General features: G+C 41.4%; 1 protein-coding gene across 3 annotated transcripts in view; it reads right to left on the reverse strand.

The window, feature by feature from the left end:
- Positions 1-21,732, reverse strand: part of sema3c (sema domain, immunoglobulin domain (Ig), short basic domain, secreted, (semaphorin) 3C) — a 46,098-nt gene extending 24,366 nt beyond the window's left edge. Inside the window, exons 1-3 of one of the 3 annotated variants that reach the window (XM_042403138.1) lie at positions 21,513-21,732; positions 16,664-16,837; positions 89-249 (exon numbers count right to left, since the gene is read on the reverse strand). In XM_042403138.1, the coding sequence (XP_042259072.1) occupies positions 89-249; positions 16,664-16,799 (297 nt within the window). In that variant the 5' untranslated portion in view covers positions 16,800-16,837; positions 21,513-21,732. Of the gene's footprint in view, positions 1-88; positions 250-2,734; positions 2,817-2,986; positions 3,103-16,663; positions 16,838-21,512 lie in introns of those variants that run through there. The other 2 variants (XM_042403139.1, XM_042403140.1) reach the window with 2 other exon arrangements.
- Positions 21,733-22,022: the final 290 nt, after the last annotated feature.

Consider the following 22,022-nt stretch of genomic DNA (forward strand, 5'->3'; position numbering starts at 1 on the left):
TTCCTCTTTGTGGTGGGCCAGAGGGAAGAGATACCAGTTGCCAGCATTGTTTAAAACAAAAAGTTAACAATAGTAAGCATCTGCTGACCTTAAGTGTGCCATGGGTGATGTTATTGATGTCCATGGAGAGGACATGGTCTTTGCAGCCCACATACATCCTGTCCTGGTCCTCGTCCATCTGCAGGATCCTGTAGTCCATGGCCTTGTCTGACAGACTGTAGTGTTCAAAAGACTGGGAGGCCTGTAGGTCTGAGAGACACGCAGAGAAAAAGGGCTAAGAAAAACATTTCACCATAGAGGGAGAAAATCAGCACTTATTTCTATTAGACACAAACTTCTTTTCCATGAGATGATAGAAATTCTCTCCAATTGTAAAATTGAACTCAAGAGAAACAACCACACGCAAACCCACACTAATCTCAATCTGATCCAAACAAGACAAATTATGTCTCCACGCACGAGTTCAGATCTCAAAAGAAGAAATCTCATGAGACGTAGCACATTAGATTGCAAGCAACATTAAAAAGTCTCTGTTTTTGTTCAGTTGAGTTCAGATGTCATCTTGAATCCCTCTACAGTATTAGTAAAACACAACACAAACAATATGGACGACTTAGTCAAGTCTGAGACAATTCCATTGGTTTTGACTCTATGCGGGTCGATTCTGAGTCACGAGTGAGTCCAGATGGGGTTTGAGACCGAGTCCAAACAGACTTGAAACCAAATCAAGCTTGAGACCAAAGAAGCAAAAAACAGCAACCAGTCGATATTCTTCTTACTGTTGTTCAAAGGGAGTGAACTGTGATTAAACTTCAATCAATCAGTACATTCGTTTAAACAGGAAACAGGAAACAACTAGTGGTGAAGTCTCTCAAATCAAATATAGTTTGTGTGCCAGTTTGACTGATTTAAATCAAGAGTTCTTATTCCTTCAGAAAAAAACAAATGGAAACATTTACAAAAATTTGACTGAATCATAAATTTTAACTAAGAGAAAAAATATTAAAAAAAACAAAGGCCAAGACCATGACAAGTCAGAGATAATAGAAAAAACATCTCAAAAACAGACCCGAGGCTGGATTTGGAAACATTTTAGATCAAGAACATATTTTCTCTGTGACTTTCTCATTGCTCCTACATAAATTTTACATGTTAGAGTTCATAAAATGATACAAATTTGCTACTTCTTTGCAAGATGAAATCAGACTGTTCTATATTGTACATGTGCTGAGCCTTTATGAACACAGAATAAATGACTCCTGAAATTGATCTTGCATTGATTTATTGCCAAAAAACACTTCCCGTTTCAATTAACTTTCATCCAGTCAATTATAGAGAAACTGTGACTGAAGCAAATGTGTTGGTGAAGATACAGTATACTGGATGAAAAAGTCTTCCTACAGAGGCTCTTCTACTCATTAAAAGCGCACATTGTTCACACACACGAAGTAAACATTCTCAGACAGTTATTTTCAGCCTATTTGCTCCAGAGATAGAGAACTCTCAACCATACCATCAAAGGCCTACACTGTCGAAGCCAAACTCATGCATATTTATCACTTTTTCAATCAGTGCTGAGAGCAGGAGGTAGGGGGGGGGCAATGTAGATCTACACCCTCCGTTTCCTCCCCTCCATTGACCCTCTCTGAGCTCTCTTTGTACTCGCTCCTCTAATCAACAAACAGGTTGCCTGTGCTTTGCTTCAACGCCTTGGGCTAAAGTCACATTTTCATTATTGTGTGCAATACGCTTTTGAGGCTGGGGCCTTTTATCTTGAAGGAAAGTGGCTTTTCCGTGCCACCCCTCACTCTGATCACAGGCTGTTGTTTGGCACGTTCACCATGTAAAGCCTGGAGTGTTTAACTTTAAATAAAGACAAGTTAACCACTTCAGTAACAAGCAAGTTTCCCACGACTCTTCATTTTCTATATTCACCATGTTTAGGTAAATTGCCTTATATGGTTAATGTCTTGAGCATTGTATCATCCAAGATGAGAGCATCATCTGGAGACTAATGAAGACCATGAACACAAATACAACTCTGTTTTACCTGACTTGCCAGAAAATAAATCAAAAGTGAAGGTGTCCTGTTAAGCAGATGTATGTTTAATAATAATAAACTTCTAACAGAGAGATCACATCAGCCTCATGCTTCAAAGCCGAGGAGATAGCATCACAGATAGCATCACAGAGAGCTCAGTGGAGAGGCAATATTATCCTAACTCTGAAAAGGCTAAAGATGTTACACGCATCGCTCTGCCAGGGTGTGAGCCACCAAGGGTGAAAGACTCACTAACAGTTAATTAAAAACACACAGTGCTCCGAATTCTGCCAACAAAAATCAATTTTATACATCTTTCCAAAATACGTGCTTGGAGGAGATTCAGGAAAACCTTTTAGATCGCTACACTATGCCGTATTTTTACTCTTGGAGGTAAATCTTAATTTAAAGGCTTTGTAGCTGGAGCAGGAAAGGTGGCAGCTGTTATTAAACACACAGCTGTTTACAATGGATGGTTGAAACTGGAGTTTTAGTTTTACAATCTTACATTACAGCCGACACAGGCAGAAATAATCTCTGTGGTTGAGTTAAGCTTCAGTGGCCAGAAGCCAAAGAACCACAGCGTTATGTATAGGCTGAAGCCATGTGAAAAAGGCAGAAGGCGATAGAGCTGTTATGCTTTCTTTTTTAATTACAAAATACAAAGCCACTATATTAAGTTTTTTAGCTTACCTGAGCCCTATAGTTGCTACAGGAGGAGTCAGTCTAATGGGCACTGAAGCATGTCCTCTGTTGCGTATAGGGAAGAGGGCCATGTGACGTTTTGATTGAATGGTTAATTAACAATATGGCTGACATTGTTCTTGGGTCATTGAAACTAGCTTAAATAGCTACAGCTAAGCTAGCTATAGCTAGTTAGAAAAAACATGTAAAGCTTGTATGCATTTTTCATTATTTTAACAAAAAATCTTAATGACCACTTACTGGCTTTTCCTGGGCTTTAAACTGCAACTCTCAGTCTTTATCAGCAGGAGTTTGCTATGCGAGACGGCTTAAGGAGCCTTTCCCATGAGGACCATAAAGTCTGTGACCATGAAATGCAATTGAGACCTCAGGAGAAAGCTAGCAAGTGGACTTTTTAAACTGATTATGAAAACCTACAAGCTATACAAAATTTTTTAACTTTGCTACACCTCGTTAGATAGCTAGTGGCAGCAATTTTAGCTAGTTAAACCTATTTCCAATGTCAACAATCAACTTTGGAATATGTCAGGCATATTATTTACAAAAGAATAAAAATTTAGCTGGGTTATTTTTACAATGTGCAATGAAAATAATCAAGGAATTTAGGCTAAGGATTAATTTTTTTGCACTAGAAAATCTCTGTAATATTAATGGCTATTTAAAGGATAGTATTTATAAGTTTTATGTCTTTATGATTAAATATAAATTAACTGCAAATTAATTAATCTTCAAATGTTAAATTAACCAAAAGCTGTGGCTACTGATGGGCAACACCAGTTAGTGATTAGAATTTCCTCATTTTAAACTTACAGAGTGCACAGTGTTTAATGAACTAATCAATGTTTTTAATGGCCAAAGTTTCTTTTTTCCAATTTGTTTGGTGATTTCAGCTCTTAGAAATCAAGGTTCACTGGCTTTTAACATCCCCCTACTGTTAATTGCCTCATTAACTTTTCAGCCCTTACTTCTCACTGCATCCCTTCAGAACATTTCACAAGGTGATCAAATTGTTCAGAGAGGTGTGGTGTGGGATAAAATAACTGTTTAATACTATGGTGAACTTTGTATTGTTTTCTCAGTAGGGGGAAACAAGAGACTTTCATGTTCCCTTGTGAGGGTAGAAGGCCAGTTAAGCCTGGTGCTGGGATGATGGGACACAACAGGGGTGTGTCACATAAATCCAGCTTATTCACTGTGAGAGAAGCCGAAACCCTCTGGAGACCACATACCATTGGATCTAGTATCTTCTCGGTGCTCTGCTTTCAATCTCAGACAAACATGAGTCATGCCTGCACTGCTACAGCATTGTAGACCAACATCAAAAGTTCACTTTGCCAGATGGTGCACCTGCTCTATCAAGGAGAAGAGGGGGGGTGGGGGGGGGGTGGCTGCTCTGAACAAATGTCAAGGTTTTTCATGGTGATTCAGTATCTCCATTGGGACCAAATGTTTACAGAATCAATGCCAGCTCATAACCTTCCTATGAGGTATTTGAAGACTGAGGCTGCTACTAGTGTTGAGTCCAACATTTGAGTTCATTCCCTCAGTGGCAAGTTTTTAGTTTTGGCAGCACAACTTCAAAAGTTTTCACCAATTTTCAAAATTACATGTCAATCTATAAAAACAAACAACAAAAGCTGAGAGATTTTTGTTTTCATCCATGCGATGATGTAATCCTTAGGACCAAATGTGGTTCATTAGTCAGGAGTTTATGTGCATTTCTCATTGTTGAGATCACACAACTCCCCGCGAGGGAGGAGTGTCAAAGTGTTGAACATCATTACTCAGGCATCGTTGAACAGCTAGTTTTGAATGGTGTGGTTTCGGGGAGGAGATTGATGCATTCTGTGGATGTTGGACAGGATAATAGATATTAGAACAATAGGCCTTGTGCTCTGTGCAAAAAAAAGAGGATCCGCAGTCTTAGGGATGACATGTCTTGATAGCACAACCGGGAAAACATGAGGTAATGTGAGTGATGAAATGTCTTATTCTGTTGCTTTGCCCTTGTTTGGAGCACTGCTGTCCCCTCTGCAGATGGATGGAGACAGAAAGAAACTGAAGAAAAAGAGAGGAAGCAGGGCTTGAGCTTTGACAGTTGGTGGGTTTTCTATTATGTATGTGGGCAGGTGGGCCTTACACCTCCCTGTGGACCTCACAGCAGTCCCCAGTGTCCTGCCTTTGACTTTGAGCTTTGACCCATGGTGGCCCATTGGTTAGACGTCAGACTCAAGGCGATACAATCCACCCTGATCCATGCGATGGACAGCGGGGTTAGCGGAAAGGGCAAGGTGGCGACTGGAGAGTGGAGACTTTCTCTCCCTTTGATGTGGTTTATTTGTGAGGAGTGGTCAAGCGGAAGCAGCACAAAAGCCTTTTGTTGGACTGAGAAATGACAGCAGTGGTCATTCAATATTAAACAGCAGGTTGCTTTCTTTGCTGAAGGACATATTGTATCAGTAGAAAACATTCTTCCTATGTCGGAGGAATGGCTGTAATGCAAATTCATGAAAAGGAACAAGTAGATTATTTTAGCAAGATGTTAATCAATGAGATGATTGACAGAAAATTAACTTTAGAAAATTGATTAATTGTTTAAGTCGAGCAAAAATGCAGATCACAGTGTTCAACTTCTCAACTGTGAAGATTTGCTGTTTTCTTTGTTTTATATTATTGTAAATAAAATATCTTTGGGGTTTGGACAAATGCAACTGGTAATTTTTTACAATTTTATGACATTTTATGGACTAAATTATACATTTAAAATCAATTTACAAAATAAAAATGATAAAAATCTATAAATTTTTTTAGATGAATTGTCAAACTACCATTTGAACATAGGAAAAACTAGAAATACTGCCTTGCAGTTGTATGCCTCCGCCAAACCAGTCAAGTTGCAGTATACATCCATTCCTGTCCAGACTCATATAATATTTGTAGTGAAGGAATTTAATAAAAGGTATTAAGTGTTTTTCCTTGTATGTGTTCACACGCTTGGCAACTAAAGCTGATTCTGTTGTAGCCATGACAGTTGACAAAGCTTCAGATACAGATGCTGCTGCAAAGAAGCCACAAATTCTAAAACATGGATGCTTCTCTCACAAATCTTCAACTTGGCAGAACAGAAGATCTAAACAATCACCACAGTTTCAAGGTTGGCACCCAAGATTATTGTCACTAATTCAGTATCCGACCAAATGTGAAATAAGGTCACAATCTCCCCTTCTGTTCCTGAGTTATGGCGTTGAATAATGGCCAGAAAAATATTTTGTTAAGTTGACGTTTGACGTTTTGGATATAAAATGTCATCATTTGCCTCTGGGAACAGCTGTTGCAAGTGCGGTGGCATAAAAATAAAGTCCTCCTTAAGTCAAAAAAATGTTTTTCTTCTTGTTCCTTCAGTTGGATGTTTGAGCTTCACTGTGCAAAATGAAGTATGTGCTGAGTTTGACACTAGAAAGCTGTTTTCACATTCATCTGCTGAAGGGGAAAAGTTTCTCTGTGCTCACCTTAAATCTGAGTTTAAGGCATGTACCTAAGAGCATGATTTGTGACATTACAACTAGTTTGGGGCCAAATGCCAACTTACACAGATGTGATGTGGAAACGTGAAGCCTCAAGTGCACATCCGCTGAGAAAGGACTTCTCAGTGAAGTAGGAGACATCTTGTGTTCAGCAGTTAAACTTTTGACATGAAAACATTTGCATACAGTATTTATAGGTAGATTCTAGATTTTCTAATGAGGTAGAAGGAGGAGATGTCAGTTTAAGGATTTTTAACAAGGTAACTGAACATTTTTTGTGGGAAAAACATGTCAGACACAATGTATTATTCCAAGCAGAGGTTTTTTTTTTTTTATCTGTCTCAAAGAATGTCTGGAGGGGATCTTTAAATATTTTATCTGTAATATGATGTCATGATTGAAAATTCACAGTGTAAAAGCGCATCAGCAGGGGACGTTTGTAAAATGCAATCTATTGAATGCCCTGTTGCCCTCTCAGCAAACTAGACGTATTGTTGTCTCAGTGTGTCACAAACAGATAATAATGACACCAAACCATCTGAGAAATAATGTGTGAGAGCATTTTGGATACAACTCTGTATATGGGTAAATTGTGAACAAAGGTAAGGCTGTAGCACAACAACAAATCTGAAGACCTTTATATTAGTTTTTCAGGTGATACAGTGGTCATTTCTACACCATAGTTTAGGATTAGGCTATGTTACTCCAATCGGCCCCCGTTCATCACCATGCAATCGACCCCTCTCACCCCCCCCCCGGTCTCCCATCATCCCACCATACATGACCTCGACCAATCTTCGGCTGCTGTTCATCATCCCTGGCGAACGACCCTCTTCATCCCTCTTCTCTACCCCAATCATCCCACTGCACTTGACCCTCATCCATTTCATCCCGAATCTTTGCACCAATCCCAATAAACTATTCTTTTTATATACTGAACAAATGTTGTGGTATTTGTTAGTGAAATTAAGTTATTATAACTAAGGTTCAGGAACAAGACCATGCCCTGCCTTCTCTCACTAATTCAAACACCTGTACCTCATTAAACCAATCACCCATGCATACCTATATAGGTGTGTCTAACCCCTTTCTCCCATTTGTCTCAGTTCTCACGACCCTCCCCCCAAACTCCATTCATCTCCTCTCTCTCCTTTCAGTGGGCGGTACAGTTGCTCTGTGGTTAGCACTGTAGCCTCACAGCAAGAAGATCCTGAGTTTGAACTCTGGCCGTCCCAGGTCCTTTCTGTGGTGAGTTTGCACATTCTCCTCGTGTTTGCATGGGTTTCTGTCGGGTGCTCTGGTTTCCTCCCACCATCAAATACATGCGCGTTAGGGTTGATACTTCCATCTAAGAAATTCTCCTTCTTCCTCTTCTATTATAGGAACCACTGAGGGATGATGAAGCAGAAAGCTCATCGAGACATACCATCACCCTAAGCCTCAACCCTTGGGTTCCTAGATGCTTCAGCCACATCACATCTCCAATTGACCCCTTTCATCCCTCCCCTTGTCCCCCATCATCCCACCATACATGACCTTGACCAACCTCCGGTTCCTCCCTCCGGCAATCGACTCTCTTCGTCCCTCTCCTCTACCCCAATCATCCCACTGCACTTGACCCTCATCCAATTCTTCCTGAATTTTCTCGCCAATCCCAATAAACTTCTTTTTATATACTGCACAAATAGCATGGTGTTTGTTAGTGAAGTAATTTTTAGAAAATACATTCCTTTGGTTCCTGGCAGCAGTATTTGCTTTTTGTTTGTGCTGTCACTACAGCGCTGCAGAAAAGATATCTGAAGCAACAACAAGCTGTAAACAAGCTGTGGTGGGTAATTCAGTGTTCTGTAAACCATAGGAGAATTGATCGTTCATGGGCACAAGTTCAGTGGTAATATCCCAGAGGGGCAACAAGCTACCAAGTCCCACAAAGTAAAAAAAGAACATCCTCTTTTATGTGATTGTGGTGAAAAGCCAAGTAGAAATAGAAAGAAATGTGGGCAACAAGAAGGGATGTGTCACTGTGCCCCTGTTTGTATGGCAGCAATTAAAGTGCAGTGGAGATTGCAGTGCTCACTTAGCTGCTTCTCAGATGAGAGACAGCAATTGCTTCTTTCCCCCTCTGTTGTGATTATATACCCAGGAGAGGAAAGGCAACAACCACAACGAAGCTTCCCTCAGGTTCTCAATCCTTAAGACTTTCTGACAGACTTGGCCTCCAAAACTGTTTGCATGATCAAATAACTGAGTTTCGCAGCAATACCTCCAGCAGGAAACAACGCTTCCATGGTTCTGGTTTGGGATGTCAAAACAAGGAGCGGTTTGTTGTAATGCCGCATTGTAAAAATTTGAGATTCACAGTGGCTGGAAAGTATGTGGGCTCTTTCTGAGAGAGACAACTGTATCTTTCGACAGCCTGAGGGCTGAGGTTTTAGGAGCCAGTGCCAACAGACTGAGCGGGTGTTACTTGAACAGCCTCAGGGGTTCTTCTCCCAGTTTGGTGGGTGATAGTAAGAGGTGGCAGAACACATGGCATCATGAAGGGAAATGTGGCAGGAGGAAAGTGGTTAACACTGAAAAACACAGCTGTAGTGTGCATGTATCCCCTACTGTTTATCAAATGAGGGACTCACCTCATGAAAATCCATCTGTGGAGTTCAGAGACTTCTCTGTTTACATGAAAAAGGTTATAAAAATCAGCAGGGTGCGACAATATGGGATTATTTTTTTCAGAACATTAGTTTAGCCCTTATGCAGCAGGAATAAACAGCTTTAACCAAATCGACTGGGTGTCTGGAGTGTTGGGTTTTTTGATTAACATCAGTGTCTGAACACAAGCCAAAAGGTCCCCGCACCTAATTAACACTTCAGGGGCGGACAGTGGGCCAATTACAAACCAGCCTTAGTGTCTCCCATGTAAATCAACCCTCATCAATTGGCTTTCTACCTGAAAGGCCAGCATGAATAAATTAACTCCATGCTAATGAGGCTCGCTTGCCATTCAGTTTAAGGAGAGACCTGTTCTGTGGTTGTCAGGGGTAGCCGGTGGGAGGACCCCAATCACCCGTCTTGATAAATATTGAAGCAGGGACTTATACCGCCCACTTGCAATTCATCTCTCCTCACAAGATGGAGTGTGTTTCATCATGGAGGACTGACTTCAAACCCTGTGCCAAATACCGTTGCTCTTTGTCCGGACAATGCTAAGAGCTCTTTAGGTTGAGTTCTGGATGGCTGCACTTACCTAACACAGCACTGGCCCACTTACACATACTGCACCAGTACAAGACTTTATCCTGGCAACTGACAGGCCCCTCTGGAGATAAAAAATGGCTGTTGCCTGAACAGGATGGTCGTCCATTCTCCTTGGGGACTCAGCCCAATGGTATATAGTAATGACTGGTGGCGTATACATATTGCAGAGGGGAAGTTTAGGTGTCGTTCCAGTACAAGGAGACCACCCAGGACGTCTTGCAGTGGCTGACAGAGTCGTCCGATTGTCTGTCCAACACACATACTCGACATTCCCAGGCAGGCAGCACTGTGCACTCAAAATGCAAACAGTACGCACAAACTTACTGTACTGCGAGTACTTGTCATGGACAGGGGCCAGTGTTGGCTTAGTGGGGAAAACTTCATATCTACTGCGTCTCATTAATTTTCTGATTGTTGTCTGTCGCCAATTATCTATATCCAGACCCTTGTAATGGGAATCATATGGCTGCGCAGAATGCCTGAGCTCTTATGTATGTCTTCTCTCACATTGGCTTCCTGAGGCAGACGCCATATCTAAATATGACATGTGAGAGCAGAGTATATTTTCTCCCTTGGCTATGTGTGTGTGTGTGTGCAGAGTGATGTTATCCAGCACCAATGTCAACTGCTGGTTTCATTGCATGGCTGACCTGCTAAGGTGTTGGCTTATATTCCCTGTAGGAGCTGAAACTTGAGATGACAACCTGTCCATCACGTTGGCCTGCCAGCCAGCTAGTTTGCGTTCCCAACGCCCCAATTAGCACCTGGCTTTCCTTTCACATGTCACTGGCAGTAGCCCTCCCTTACAGAGAACCAACCCGTACCCCCTACCTCTGCGCCCCTTCGCCATGACCTCTCACCTGCCCACACCAGGAGTCTCTAGTTACTGTTCACCTCCGACAGCCAGTAAATATCTGCAATTTTACTGTCAGAGAGGCTCTCGTGGAGACTCCCAGGTCCAGGCGAGGCTTGCAGGAGATATGGGTCAGAGGATTTTCAGAGTTGATGTGTTTACTAGTCATGGAGGGCGGCTAAAGGAAGAAGGAAAAAGAAATAAACCAGGTGGGACTCCTTTCCTCTGCCATCTCCAAGGCTGACACTGTGTCATGTTAAAAAAGCTATATTTCCTCAGTGGTTTGATGTCACAGAGGTCGAGAGGTTGTTTCTGTGGTGGTGTGAAAAGGTAAAGACTCATTTTGAGGCAACAGTGAGTAATGCACCTGTTGATTTTTTTTTTCCAGAGCCAGAAAAAGATTGTTTACATACTCTTTGTGATTGAGGTGCTCAAAGAAATTCCATTCAAGTTGTATAATATTTCCAGTGACGGAAAAAGGAATCTGTCTTAAGCCTTAATCCACAGATAGTGGCTGCCTTCTTTCCCTCTGCAATGTTAAGCACTGTTCAGCCAACAGAAAAGCTGTAATATGAGCAGTTATTTAACAATTCAATAACCTATGTTTACATAATTGCACCACACAACAGAGGAAAGAATACAAACAAACTTGCATAAATAGTTTCATAAGAATAGGTAATTGATTTGTGATTATTCCAACCTCCAAACCAAGGATTTTCCAGTTGACCTTGGCTATCCTTGAAGGGATGCTGTCTTTGTTTGTATTGATGGCCATTGATTACCTTTCAACATGTTGTGGAGGAGGAATAATAAAACATTGAACAGGGCAAACAATGTCGGACACAGGAATGGCAAAACACAGAATGACAGGCAGAGAAAGGCAGGCTGACAGAGGGGCTGTCAAACATCTCACACACTGTCAGCCCCAAGGCAGTGCAAGCTGGAGCTCCCCTAACTCCTTAACCCTACTGCAGAAAATGTCAATTCTGCAACTCAGACAATTAGATGGACATCTTGGGACATGAGTCTGGGGAAAATGCACACACTCACACACAGAGAAATATCTCTCCCAGTAGTCAGACAAAGAGAACACACACTTGCATGGTTAACTTATAGCTATTTGTAGCATGTCTGTATGCCCTTGCCGACAGCTTTGACAGGCCTATGATTTGCCCTGCCAGGAATTCCCTCTAATCACAGAGCATCACTGATTTTACTTCACAGGCTTTATTATGTTTACCACTGAAAAGTGGAGATGCTAATGTGCAGGTCTAATGTAAAACAGAGGCTGATGAGAGAGCTTTCCTACTTTATAAAAGAATTAACTGGAAGGCACAGACACAGACATCCAGGTCTGCTTCTGGCTACTTGTCAGCACCAGCCTTTGACCTTTTGAACTTTTGTTGACCCCAAAAGATGACTTTATGCTTACATGTCTGGCATCTATGTCAGTGGACGATTCTTAATTTAACAAACCATATGAAGACATATCCATAAAAACAGCAGAGAAAAGTGAGATGAGATTCTTTACCCTAATATTGGATTTAAATCTGGGACATTACTTTACAATACACTGATGTAATATTGGCTACCTTGGCTAATCTCCTCTCGAAGGAAAGAAAACACAGTGGGTACTTTTCAGATTGTCTTAAAATAGTCCTGGTGGTCTTGTGCTTCAGGTATTTTAAGTATCCAGTGAGCAAAATAGCTTGTGGATGTTGTTTCCTAACTTTATGGAGCTTGAGACGCTGAAGAAAACCAGATTCTTTAAACCACATTTTTTTAACAGTGATTCAGCAGAAACTTTTGCCACTGAAATGCAATCAAGTGAAGGAATGCACATTCAGGCACTTACTGCACCAACAATTCTCTTTTTCAGACTCACTGAGACACACTCACTCCTGCAAACCCTCACCACCAAGTAAACATCCTTAACAGCCTGACATCCTCCTACAGTGTATGAATAGTATTGCTGCATGAATAATGGGGGGTGAGTGGAGGTAGTAATGAGGCATGATAAAAGCAAGGAGTAATCTGTGGAGGCGGAGGGATCTGGTGTATCCGCTCTCTGATGCCTAGTTCCTGATCTCCATGCCTGGTTCTGTTCAGGCTGTGAATGAAGCCCATGTGGCTCATACCAGTGTGAGGGAGCGCTCATTAAACCACAGACATCATCTTAATCAATCTCTCCTATGTCTCAGTCAGGCTCTCGGCCAAACATGTGTGTGCAAAATCTACATCATCCACACGAAAGCATGTGCAGGCCGGCTCACTTTCAAATAAACATCTCTCATGGTTTGACATATATACTGTATATATTTCTAAGTTAATACTGTATTGAATGTTGGAGGTTTGCCAGAACAGGGTGAGACCACTGATGAGGTTAAATGATCCTGATCATAAACACAGACCACTGTGCCCCAACTGGAGGGATAAATGATCCTGTCATTCATGGAATGGCATTTTGGCGACAGCAGTGCCAACCTCGGATACAGTAGCAGAACCAATACGCAGTGTATTGAATGTACTGTTGTGCTCATCCTGTTTCAATACTCAATTTACAGCATATGACAGCATTAGAGGATTATTTTAATGTCTGCAGCACGTAATGTGGTAATGTTAATACACCAAGGAAGAAATTTTGTCCTATTGCGGTCTTTCGTCTGAGCAGGTATTACATAATTTGAATCTTACCCGCTTTCTTAGTTATTGGACCAACCTTAGATCTGTGTGACAATGTCTAAAATTAACAGCAGCAGTGTGTTAATCTCGCCTGTTATCTCAACTCATCATAGGTATTAGCAAGTAACTATCAGTGTCATCACACAGAACTTTCCCTGTTGCTTCCATATGTCAGTTGGGTACCATTTGAAAATTTTAGATAATAGCGTTGATACAATAACTGAGTTTTGGGACTGATATAATAAATATATTTTTAATACCTCAAGTTGATGAATATTAATGGGTTTTTTTATATTTAATAAAGAAAGCCAAAGTTCTCAAATGTAAAATGTTGCCTGAACACAAGCAGGACAAGAGTTTTACCTGAATAAACTAAACATTTAGATTTACATCAAGAACTATATGATCATAGAATAAGTAAACAATTATGCATATGACCAGAAACTGAATATCAGCTTTTGATACTAAATCCTATGGTTAAATTTTAGACAGCACAAAAAGCCAAAAAAGTATTAGGTTTGATACCCAGCCATAGAGCAATACTGTTTTTGTGCTCCAGGGGCCTGTTTCTTGAAAGTAATTTGTGAGCACCGTTTACACACACATCGCCAATGATGGCAAAGATCCATCTCACAAATGATTGTCACTTTCAAACTGCACATAAAGTCCTACATTCTTATCACATCTTCATTAATGGGCACTGAGTATGGAGTTCTATTTGATTATTTAAACATATCAAAATCAATAGCAGAGGAAATGATCTCTTGTTGCAAATTGCATCTTGCATGTTGCAACTCTGGTCAAACAGGCTCCAGGCATAAAAGAATAGTATCTCAAACGTGACAAGTTTATAAAAAGCAGCACACAAGGTCACACATCTGGCACTCTCAGCCATCTCTCAGTTTAACTACAATGTATTGTTTTCTACTTCCACAAGTGTTTGATAAAGAGGATGTGACATGCGGATGTGGATTGAAGTTCTGGGATTTCATTTTATAAAGGAGACCTGTGAATTTTGCTTTAAACTGAGATGTGATGAGACCGAATATATTATACCAACACTATCGGTCTAGATTTTCAAGGAATGTTATAACATGTGTGTATAATTGAATTAGAGTCTCTTTGCTGCAGTTGTGACATTTCTATGCACAATTGCTAAACTTTGTCTTTCAGATCTGTACACTATTAGCATTCCAACCTCATTCTGACACAGCCAATCTATCAGACACACCACAAAACAGACCAAAATAAATGTTGAGAGGACAGGCTATATTTAAAGCAAATGTAAAGGAGTAATTATCTTTTATCACACTGGGTATATCTAAATAGTTTTGCTCTAAGGAAGGGGGGGCGGGCTGTGTTTATTATTCGAGGCACAGCAGAGTAAGGCACCACTTGATAGTTTATTATTTGGGTTAGCTGCATTTTTCACCGTTTATTATGCGGTTTTAATTGTGGTCTGGCTTTGTTCGCCTCGGGAGCACAAGAGTAAGCAGAGTGAAGGAGAGAGGAATGTCAGAGACAGCAACTCTGCAGGACGTGAGGCTACGCCGGGAGTCCCATGAACCTGCGTTACCCCTGGATAGGATTTCAGCAGTGACACGAGGAGGAAAAAGGGGGGAGGATATTCCAGTGTCTAGATCTATGTACAACTCCAGCGTTCCACTTATTAGTTTATTTTCTTGGTTTAGTTAGTTCCAGCCAGTAATAATTAACAGATCTTCACATCTGGGAGCAGAAGAAACCCGCCTTCAGGAATAACCTTTTGGCCACCCAGCAGGTGCCAAACCACCTGCGCCCTCACTCCCTCCAAGACACCACTCTTCCAGTCTTCTTCCATGTCTCTTCATTCATCTTTCTGGCTGCTTTGGACGGAGCCCAAACTCCCTGAATTCTTCCCTCGGTGAAGTCTTCCAGTTTTTATAGGAGAAATGATCCTCCACCTTGGGCCTAAGAGTCTCCCTACATCTGGTGTTCACCCATGCGACCCGTGTCCTTTTAAGAGGGAGTTATTACCTTCTTCCTATGCAGTTTAAAATGATTTCTCAGACAGAAACCAAGGTGCTTCTACTGTCTCAGCTCAGGTGCTAAATGTAGCCATCAAAATAACAGCTAGGGAATGTAAATCCACAACTAAAGTTGGCGTTTTAGCTTGTAATAACCATCCTTCTTCTTCATCTTCGCTGCTCTTTCCTCATAAATTCACCTAAATGTATCCCATTATCATTACGGATTAACTACAGAGCCTGCTGAGGAATTAGTGCACTTTAGAGACCAGAGTCAAACTCTCCATGTATGGTGCTCCCTGCGGCAAAACGCTACTACAGTGAGTGACACAAATCAAATCTAATCCACACTCAGAAAGGGAGTTGAGCGCTCCAGGATTATAGGGATTGGCTCATTTTCAGCATGGCCACCTTTGACCTTTTAAGCTGGCTATTTGGAAACACGGAGGAGCGAGGAGTGGGTGAGTAATGTGGCGTCAGTGGTCAAAACTAAAGATAGTGATGGTGGAAGTTTTTCCCTGTTTTCAGACATTAATTTTTGTATTTTTTTTTTATCTGACTATCATATCTAACAACTCACAGAGCATGCAGAGCAGAAACAGACTGCATGCTGACTGCTGACCAGTTCAGATATTTGAAATGAAACAATAACCAGAGAGACTTGAAAGCATGAATGAGAAACAAAGGAGGCAAAAATGAGACCAAATGTGGAACATGAATACAGGAGACAAATATGGTAAATTTAGTCACAGGCTGAAAGAAGCGGAAGAAAAGAAGGCAAACCATGCCTGCTTTAGCCTCACATTGAAAGTGTTTTCCAACTGTCTGAGCACAGAAACCTTACTGACAGACAGCCTCAGCTGCTCTGTGCTGCCTAATCCACAGCGAGAGGTAGTGAAAGGTGATCAAACGCCTCCTTCAGCCCTTGCACACTATCCAGCCGCTGCGAAAAGGTTACTGCACCACTAGCAACGCAGGGGCATGAGTGATCGGCCAGCTCATCCACACCAACTCACGCAAGCATGCATACACACACACACAAACACACACACACGCTCCACCCACACGTAGCACACTCTCATTTCAAGAAAGCATCAAAAATTCATAAAATAATCTATGTCAAAGAAATTAAATAAAACAAGAGAATCAAAACCAGAGGCAGCAACAATACCCACAGGCCTCCACTATGGAGTAGTGTGATTAAAGTTTAACTAGGAACAGATTCAGGCTAGTTCTGACAAACGCTGCCACCTCCTGCAGAGGTTTGACTTCTTGTTGACACACAGCAGGACAATGGATGGACAAGGATTGGAGCTCTAAGGCCTGAAGTGTGTGATTATGTGTGTTGTTGGCAACGTTTCAACCACAGAAAGATTATTCTGATCCAAAAAATAAACAGCCTGGTTGCATAAGATCTGAAAAGTCTAGGTAAGCCGCACACTCCTGCATAATGATGTAACCAGGCTAGCCTTGATTACTAACCATTTGTTCAGCATTAACACAGTAAACACATAGCATCAGTGCAACCTCATTACATCTGCAAGGAAACTTAGACAAAGGCCAAGTCAATGGTTTACATGGATTTCTCTCTTCTTACCTTCGAAGGGAAGGAAAACTCTTGGCTGGGGCTGTGGGAGGCTGGAGATCCCAGTAGAGAGGAAAGAGAGAGCCAGGAGGGAGAGCGCCATAGCTGACACCAGAGGTGGCCTGGCCAACCCCTCTGGCCTGCCCATGACTGCGCCGCTCAGGAACCACGTCCAGTCACCGCTGCCTGTCGTGGGTATTTGGAGAGAAAGTCAGGGATTTAGAGTGTATTCAACAGTGTAATATGACTACAAAACAAAATCCTCAACATCTTGGGTACACAGTATTTGTACTTTTGCTACCATGATAGCTATCACTGCTAAAGCAAACTAGACACTTCTTCAAACATTTCTGCAACTGGAAATATAAAACTTAATGGCTTGCATGTCAGGAGTTTTCTTGTAAGAAACCTACTTGAAAGATGTCAGCGTCAAATCTGTGCAAAGTTTGATTGAAAATGTTTAGACTTTTAGGTTACTACATGCTAAAATATAGTCACTCAGACATTTTTGACCACATTGGGGCAGCAGAGCAAGCTTTGAACACAACGGTAATCACATATTATTACATTATAAAGTTGTTATGGTGAGCGTATTAGCAAACCGTTGCCTATTTGCACATCCAGCAGACACAGAGCAACATTAACATTCATTCGCAGCTGTGTTTTGGTTCACCTGGTGAATGTAAGTCCACTATTTACTCCCCTTTTAGCTCTGTTTTGGTCTCCATCGACTCCTGAGGGAAATATCCGGTTCATTAGCTATTAAATGCTCCACGATGTTCACTACTCAGCTGCTAACTTTGTCTACAGTTTGGTGCTGAACATCTCGAAACAAGGCTCCTTAGAATTGAGAGTCGGGGTCTCTGTGGGTTCATCAGAACGAGTTACACCTTTCACATTACACAAAGTCATTTGACACATTGTTGAAACAAAAGCTTTAAATGTGGTTGAATAAATATATTTGAAACACTTTCACAAGCTATGTGTAGGATTTGAAAATGTCTGACTTTGGTGCCCCCCAGTGGTAGTACCGAAAAAGAAACACAGACAGCATAAATGGGGGAAAAGTGACAACGCTGATTTTTTTTTCTACAAATATGCCATCAGATTAATTTAAAAGATGCTATGAATAAAATAAAGTGATATAAAATATAAAAATTCTATATGTAGTGGTTATAACTTACATGTCTAAAAATCTTTTGACCTTCAAAATCAGCTCACTGAGGTGTAGTGGTTTTCAAGTACTGGTAGGTCAAGTCAAGTCAATTTATTTATATAGCGCCAAATCACAACAGTGATTATGTCAGGGCACTTTTCACATAGACCGTACTCTTTAATTTACGGAAACCCAACATTACTCTATGAGCAAGCACTTGGTGACAGTGGCAAGGAAAACCTCCCTTTGACGGGAAGAAACCTCGAGCAGAACTGGGAGGTCATCTGCCTTGACTGGTTGGATTAACGCGATAACTTGCAGATAATTACATATATTTTTTATTCATTTGGCAGTGCCTGTGATAATATTTACTCAAATTAAATGAAATACCATCAAACAATTAGCTTAAAACAGCAAAAAACAAACAAACAACAGAATACAACACTGACTGGTATTTAGTCCAGTCAGTCCGACAGGTCCAGATATACTGACTTATAAAGTGAAGTGTTGCACAAGCAACGGTGAGTAAAGACACAGATGAGAGAACTTGTCAGTTAAATCCCATCACTTACTATATCTTTGCAGATGCACCTCCCTTAAATATGGATGAGTTAAATCTGCACAAAAGAGCTGCCGGAGAAATGCTCCCCTCATCCTCCTCCTTGTTCCTTTTCTGTTAACAGAGCAGCTCAATTATTGATAGAGGCAGGTACTGTACTGCCTGTGGGGCGCAAACTCCTGCAATGCAAAACTCCACTGCTGGAGAAAGACATGGTTGTTTTTACCACCCAAAACTGACTCTTACACTACATGTGATGTACAAAAAAACCACATTGCACTTGGTATACAAATGACCCTTTTACATACAAAAAAGAAACTTCTTTTACAAGAGGGTGAATCTTTGCTCTCATGGCGTATAGATGTGCAATAAAAAATTGATGGCAAAGAGATAAGAAAGCTCCGTGATTGCTATAAAATTTTCAGTTTGGCGTGTAGTGTACAAATAGGTTGAGATATGAGTGTGTGTGGTGGAATGAAGCATGACTGATATGTAGCTGAGGTGAATTTCTACTGTTCAGGTGCAGAAAGATGACATATAGAAGAGGAATGAGATCTCTTAGGCAGCACTTGAGAGAAGTAAAACAGCATGGTGCCTTTCTAGACGGCCCCGGCTGCTGTCCTGTAGCCCATCTGCTACTGCATCATCCGCACCCACCATCCCCCAGAGCCCCCTTCAGCTCGGGCGTCTCCCATAACTGTAGCCTCCAGGCGGACAGCTCTGACCCTGTCCTGAAGCTTAGTGCTTGTCCTGATCTGGCCTCTGTTCAAATTACAAAAAATAGGTGGTATCTAGCCATGAAAATACATTCTGAGATATCTGACTTGAGCAAAGTGCAAGTCTGATGCAAGTTTTTAAGTCTCTGAATCTTCAAATCTTACAGTATTTTGAACAGTTCTTTTCAAAGCTGTGTCAAGAGCTGAGACCAAGTCCTTTCAATGCAGAAGTCCAATAATTAAACATTCAATGTGTGTGGCCATGTAATAACCTCCAGTCGCTGTCTTTATTTTCTTACTGTTCCAGGATTTTTACCAAGTCAACACTTGAGACTTGAATGGTTTTGCTTTCAGGTCTCGAGTCTTTGGAGCGTCAAGTTTCAAGTAAGTCAAGTCCCAAAACTGTCGGGTCCAAGTAAAGTCTGAAAAGCTCATGAGAGCAAGTGATAAGTCTCCAACTCCGAGAATAGAGACTATTTCTTTGGTATAAAGTGGTTCCAGTGAAAACTATACTGGGGATGGGAGGGACAACAGGGTGAAAAATGTTTGCTGAGTTCTATATAACTGCTACTCACTGTACAATATGATGTGATTTGCAAACTGAAAACCAATAAATATATTGTTTTTAAAAAAAAAGAAAACTCTACTCAAATCCAGAGCAGCATTGCAACTGAAAAATTTACATTTCAATGCTGTGAGCACCTTAAATTAAATTTTTATTTGTATTGACATGGAGGCAGAAATCTCAGAGTCTGAGTGACTCACACTGTCTGGATGTCTAAATACCACTAGAGGAAAGTGAAAAAATATGTTTTTCTTGTAATTTGGGCGAAACTGTCCACACCTATCCCTCCTTGTATGCTTTGAGAGAGGGATGATCTCCCAAGGAGAGGCTCTAGCCTGGAAATGTTGGTCTTACAGCTGCTTAAGCCATTGCCAAGGGAGTTAGACTCCTTCTGAGCGTCCTATAACATCTCAGCAGGTCAGCTTTAGCCACTTCCTTTGCTTCACAAAAGCTGCTGTTTCTGTGATGATCACCATGCTGAGGTGTGGAATGAGCTCACTACCAAACCTCCCTCATGCTCGCGGGAGCGTCGTAACGCTCGACTAGTTTAATGGGTCTCTCATTAAACAAAGGTGCATGTACTGTTTGTTGCCATGAGCAAAAATAATAAATACTCAAATTGATTTTGTTGTGCTCTTCAAAGTCCAGAAATTCCAGGGAGTTTGCCAGGAATCTGCGCGACGGCAATTAAATGCCTCCACAAAGGAGGTCAGCCTGAGTGAATGGAGAGTTATATTTCCAGTGGGGTGTAATGATAATTGTGTTTATTGTGCATTCCTTGGCTGACAGCCTAATGAATTTTCTATCCCGCTATTTCAGAGGCACTGCTCAAAAACTAATATTGATGAAAGTATAAAAATTTCACAAGAAAGTAATAAAAACAGAGTCTGTGATTGTTTGTCTTCCATCTGCTCCTGTTAATGTTTTAAACACATGAACATAATTTAGCCACAAGAAATTGGGGGAGAAAGTCCTCCCTCCTGTCTGGATTTAGGTTGGACAGATTTAATTATTTAGTATTTTGGTCTAATTCTTCCTTGAATAAACTGAAATCATGAACAAGTTGTTCACTCTGTCCTGTCCCGCTTCTACCAGGACGGTGAGTGTTCATACCACACCCTGTCATTCAGTTGTCAGCCGCTCCGTTACAGCCACACATTCCCTCACACACACGCACACTCTCACACACATGACAAGCACACGCAGCTCAGAACAGCAAAATGTATATTTAAAGTCAAGACTTATGGATTAAATAACATGAGAATCTTGTGATTGCAGCATTCAAACCCTGAGATTCTGGTCAGTCCTCTTCACAGTATCAAATACAGGCTTTAAATAGTATAGTAATACATAAAGGCTGGTTAATACTTAAACCAGAAGAGAAACCTTTCTAGAGCAATAAAGTTATAGAAATGTTTACCTGGCCAAACAAGCAGTCAAACACCCTCATTTTCTGTTTTATTGGCTTCAGGACAATGTAGCAACTGCAACAAAGTCATGACTCATATCCTGGAAATTCATACTGTGTTTAAACTAGATAATACACAGCAAGTGAGGAGAATAGAGCATAGTGGAGTAGTCTGATGTAATGTTTCTACAAGGTTTAAAGGGAGCAGTAGTTGAAAAAGAAAATATGTAAGATTTGGCAGACTCTACATCAGTCAGATTGAGTTTACTTCCATGTATTCTTGCCAGATCTCTCTGGTGGGACATTGCACCTGTTAGCCTCCTGACTACCACCTCCTCTCTGCATCCACTCAGTGATCTGCAACCACTTCAATGCAGTAAAGCACAGCACAGCACAGCAGGTAGACTTCCCTACCTACAGAGACAAGATCAGGATCAGACCCTGGTCCAGCACTCACCTTTCAGGAGCTTCCTCCAGTGCTGGTCCCAGTTAGACAAGCCAGGTACCAAACCAGACCTTTGTTGTATGTATCCACTTCAAAACCACCTTGTTTCCAGTCTCCTCCAGTGACACACAAGAGGGAAAAAATGCTGCTATTCCATTTAAGTGCTCACAGAACAGGCTTGACTGAGAGAGAGCACAGGAGAGAGGAGAGGAGAGAGGAGAAGGAGGAGAGCGAAAAGACAGAGAGGGCTGGTGTCCTATTACCCACTCTCCACTGAAGTCCCCCTCCTCCTTCTCCTCCTCCTCCCCTCCTCCCTTCCACGATCGTCCTCCCTCCCTCCCTCCCTCCCTCCCTCTGTTAACTAGACAGCAAACAGATCACTTTAACATGTTCAGCTCAAAACATCAGAGAGGTGGAGGACTTGCACCTCACACAGAGAGAGAGGGTGAAGCCAGAAAGGTCAGACACATTCAGGAATGACTCTGCTTTTAATTTGTGGGGAATCAAATATCTGTTCCAAAG

Source organism: Thunnus maccoyii, chromosome 23 (assembly GCF_910596095.1).
Source record: "Thunnus maccoyii chromosome 23, fThuMac1.1, whole genome shotgun sequence".
Lineage (NCBI taxonomy): Eukaryota > Metazoa > Chordata > Actinopteri > Scombriformes > Scombridae > Thunnus > Thunnus maccoyii.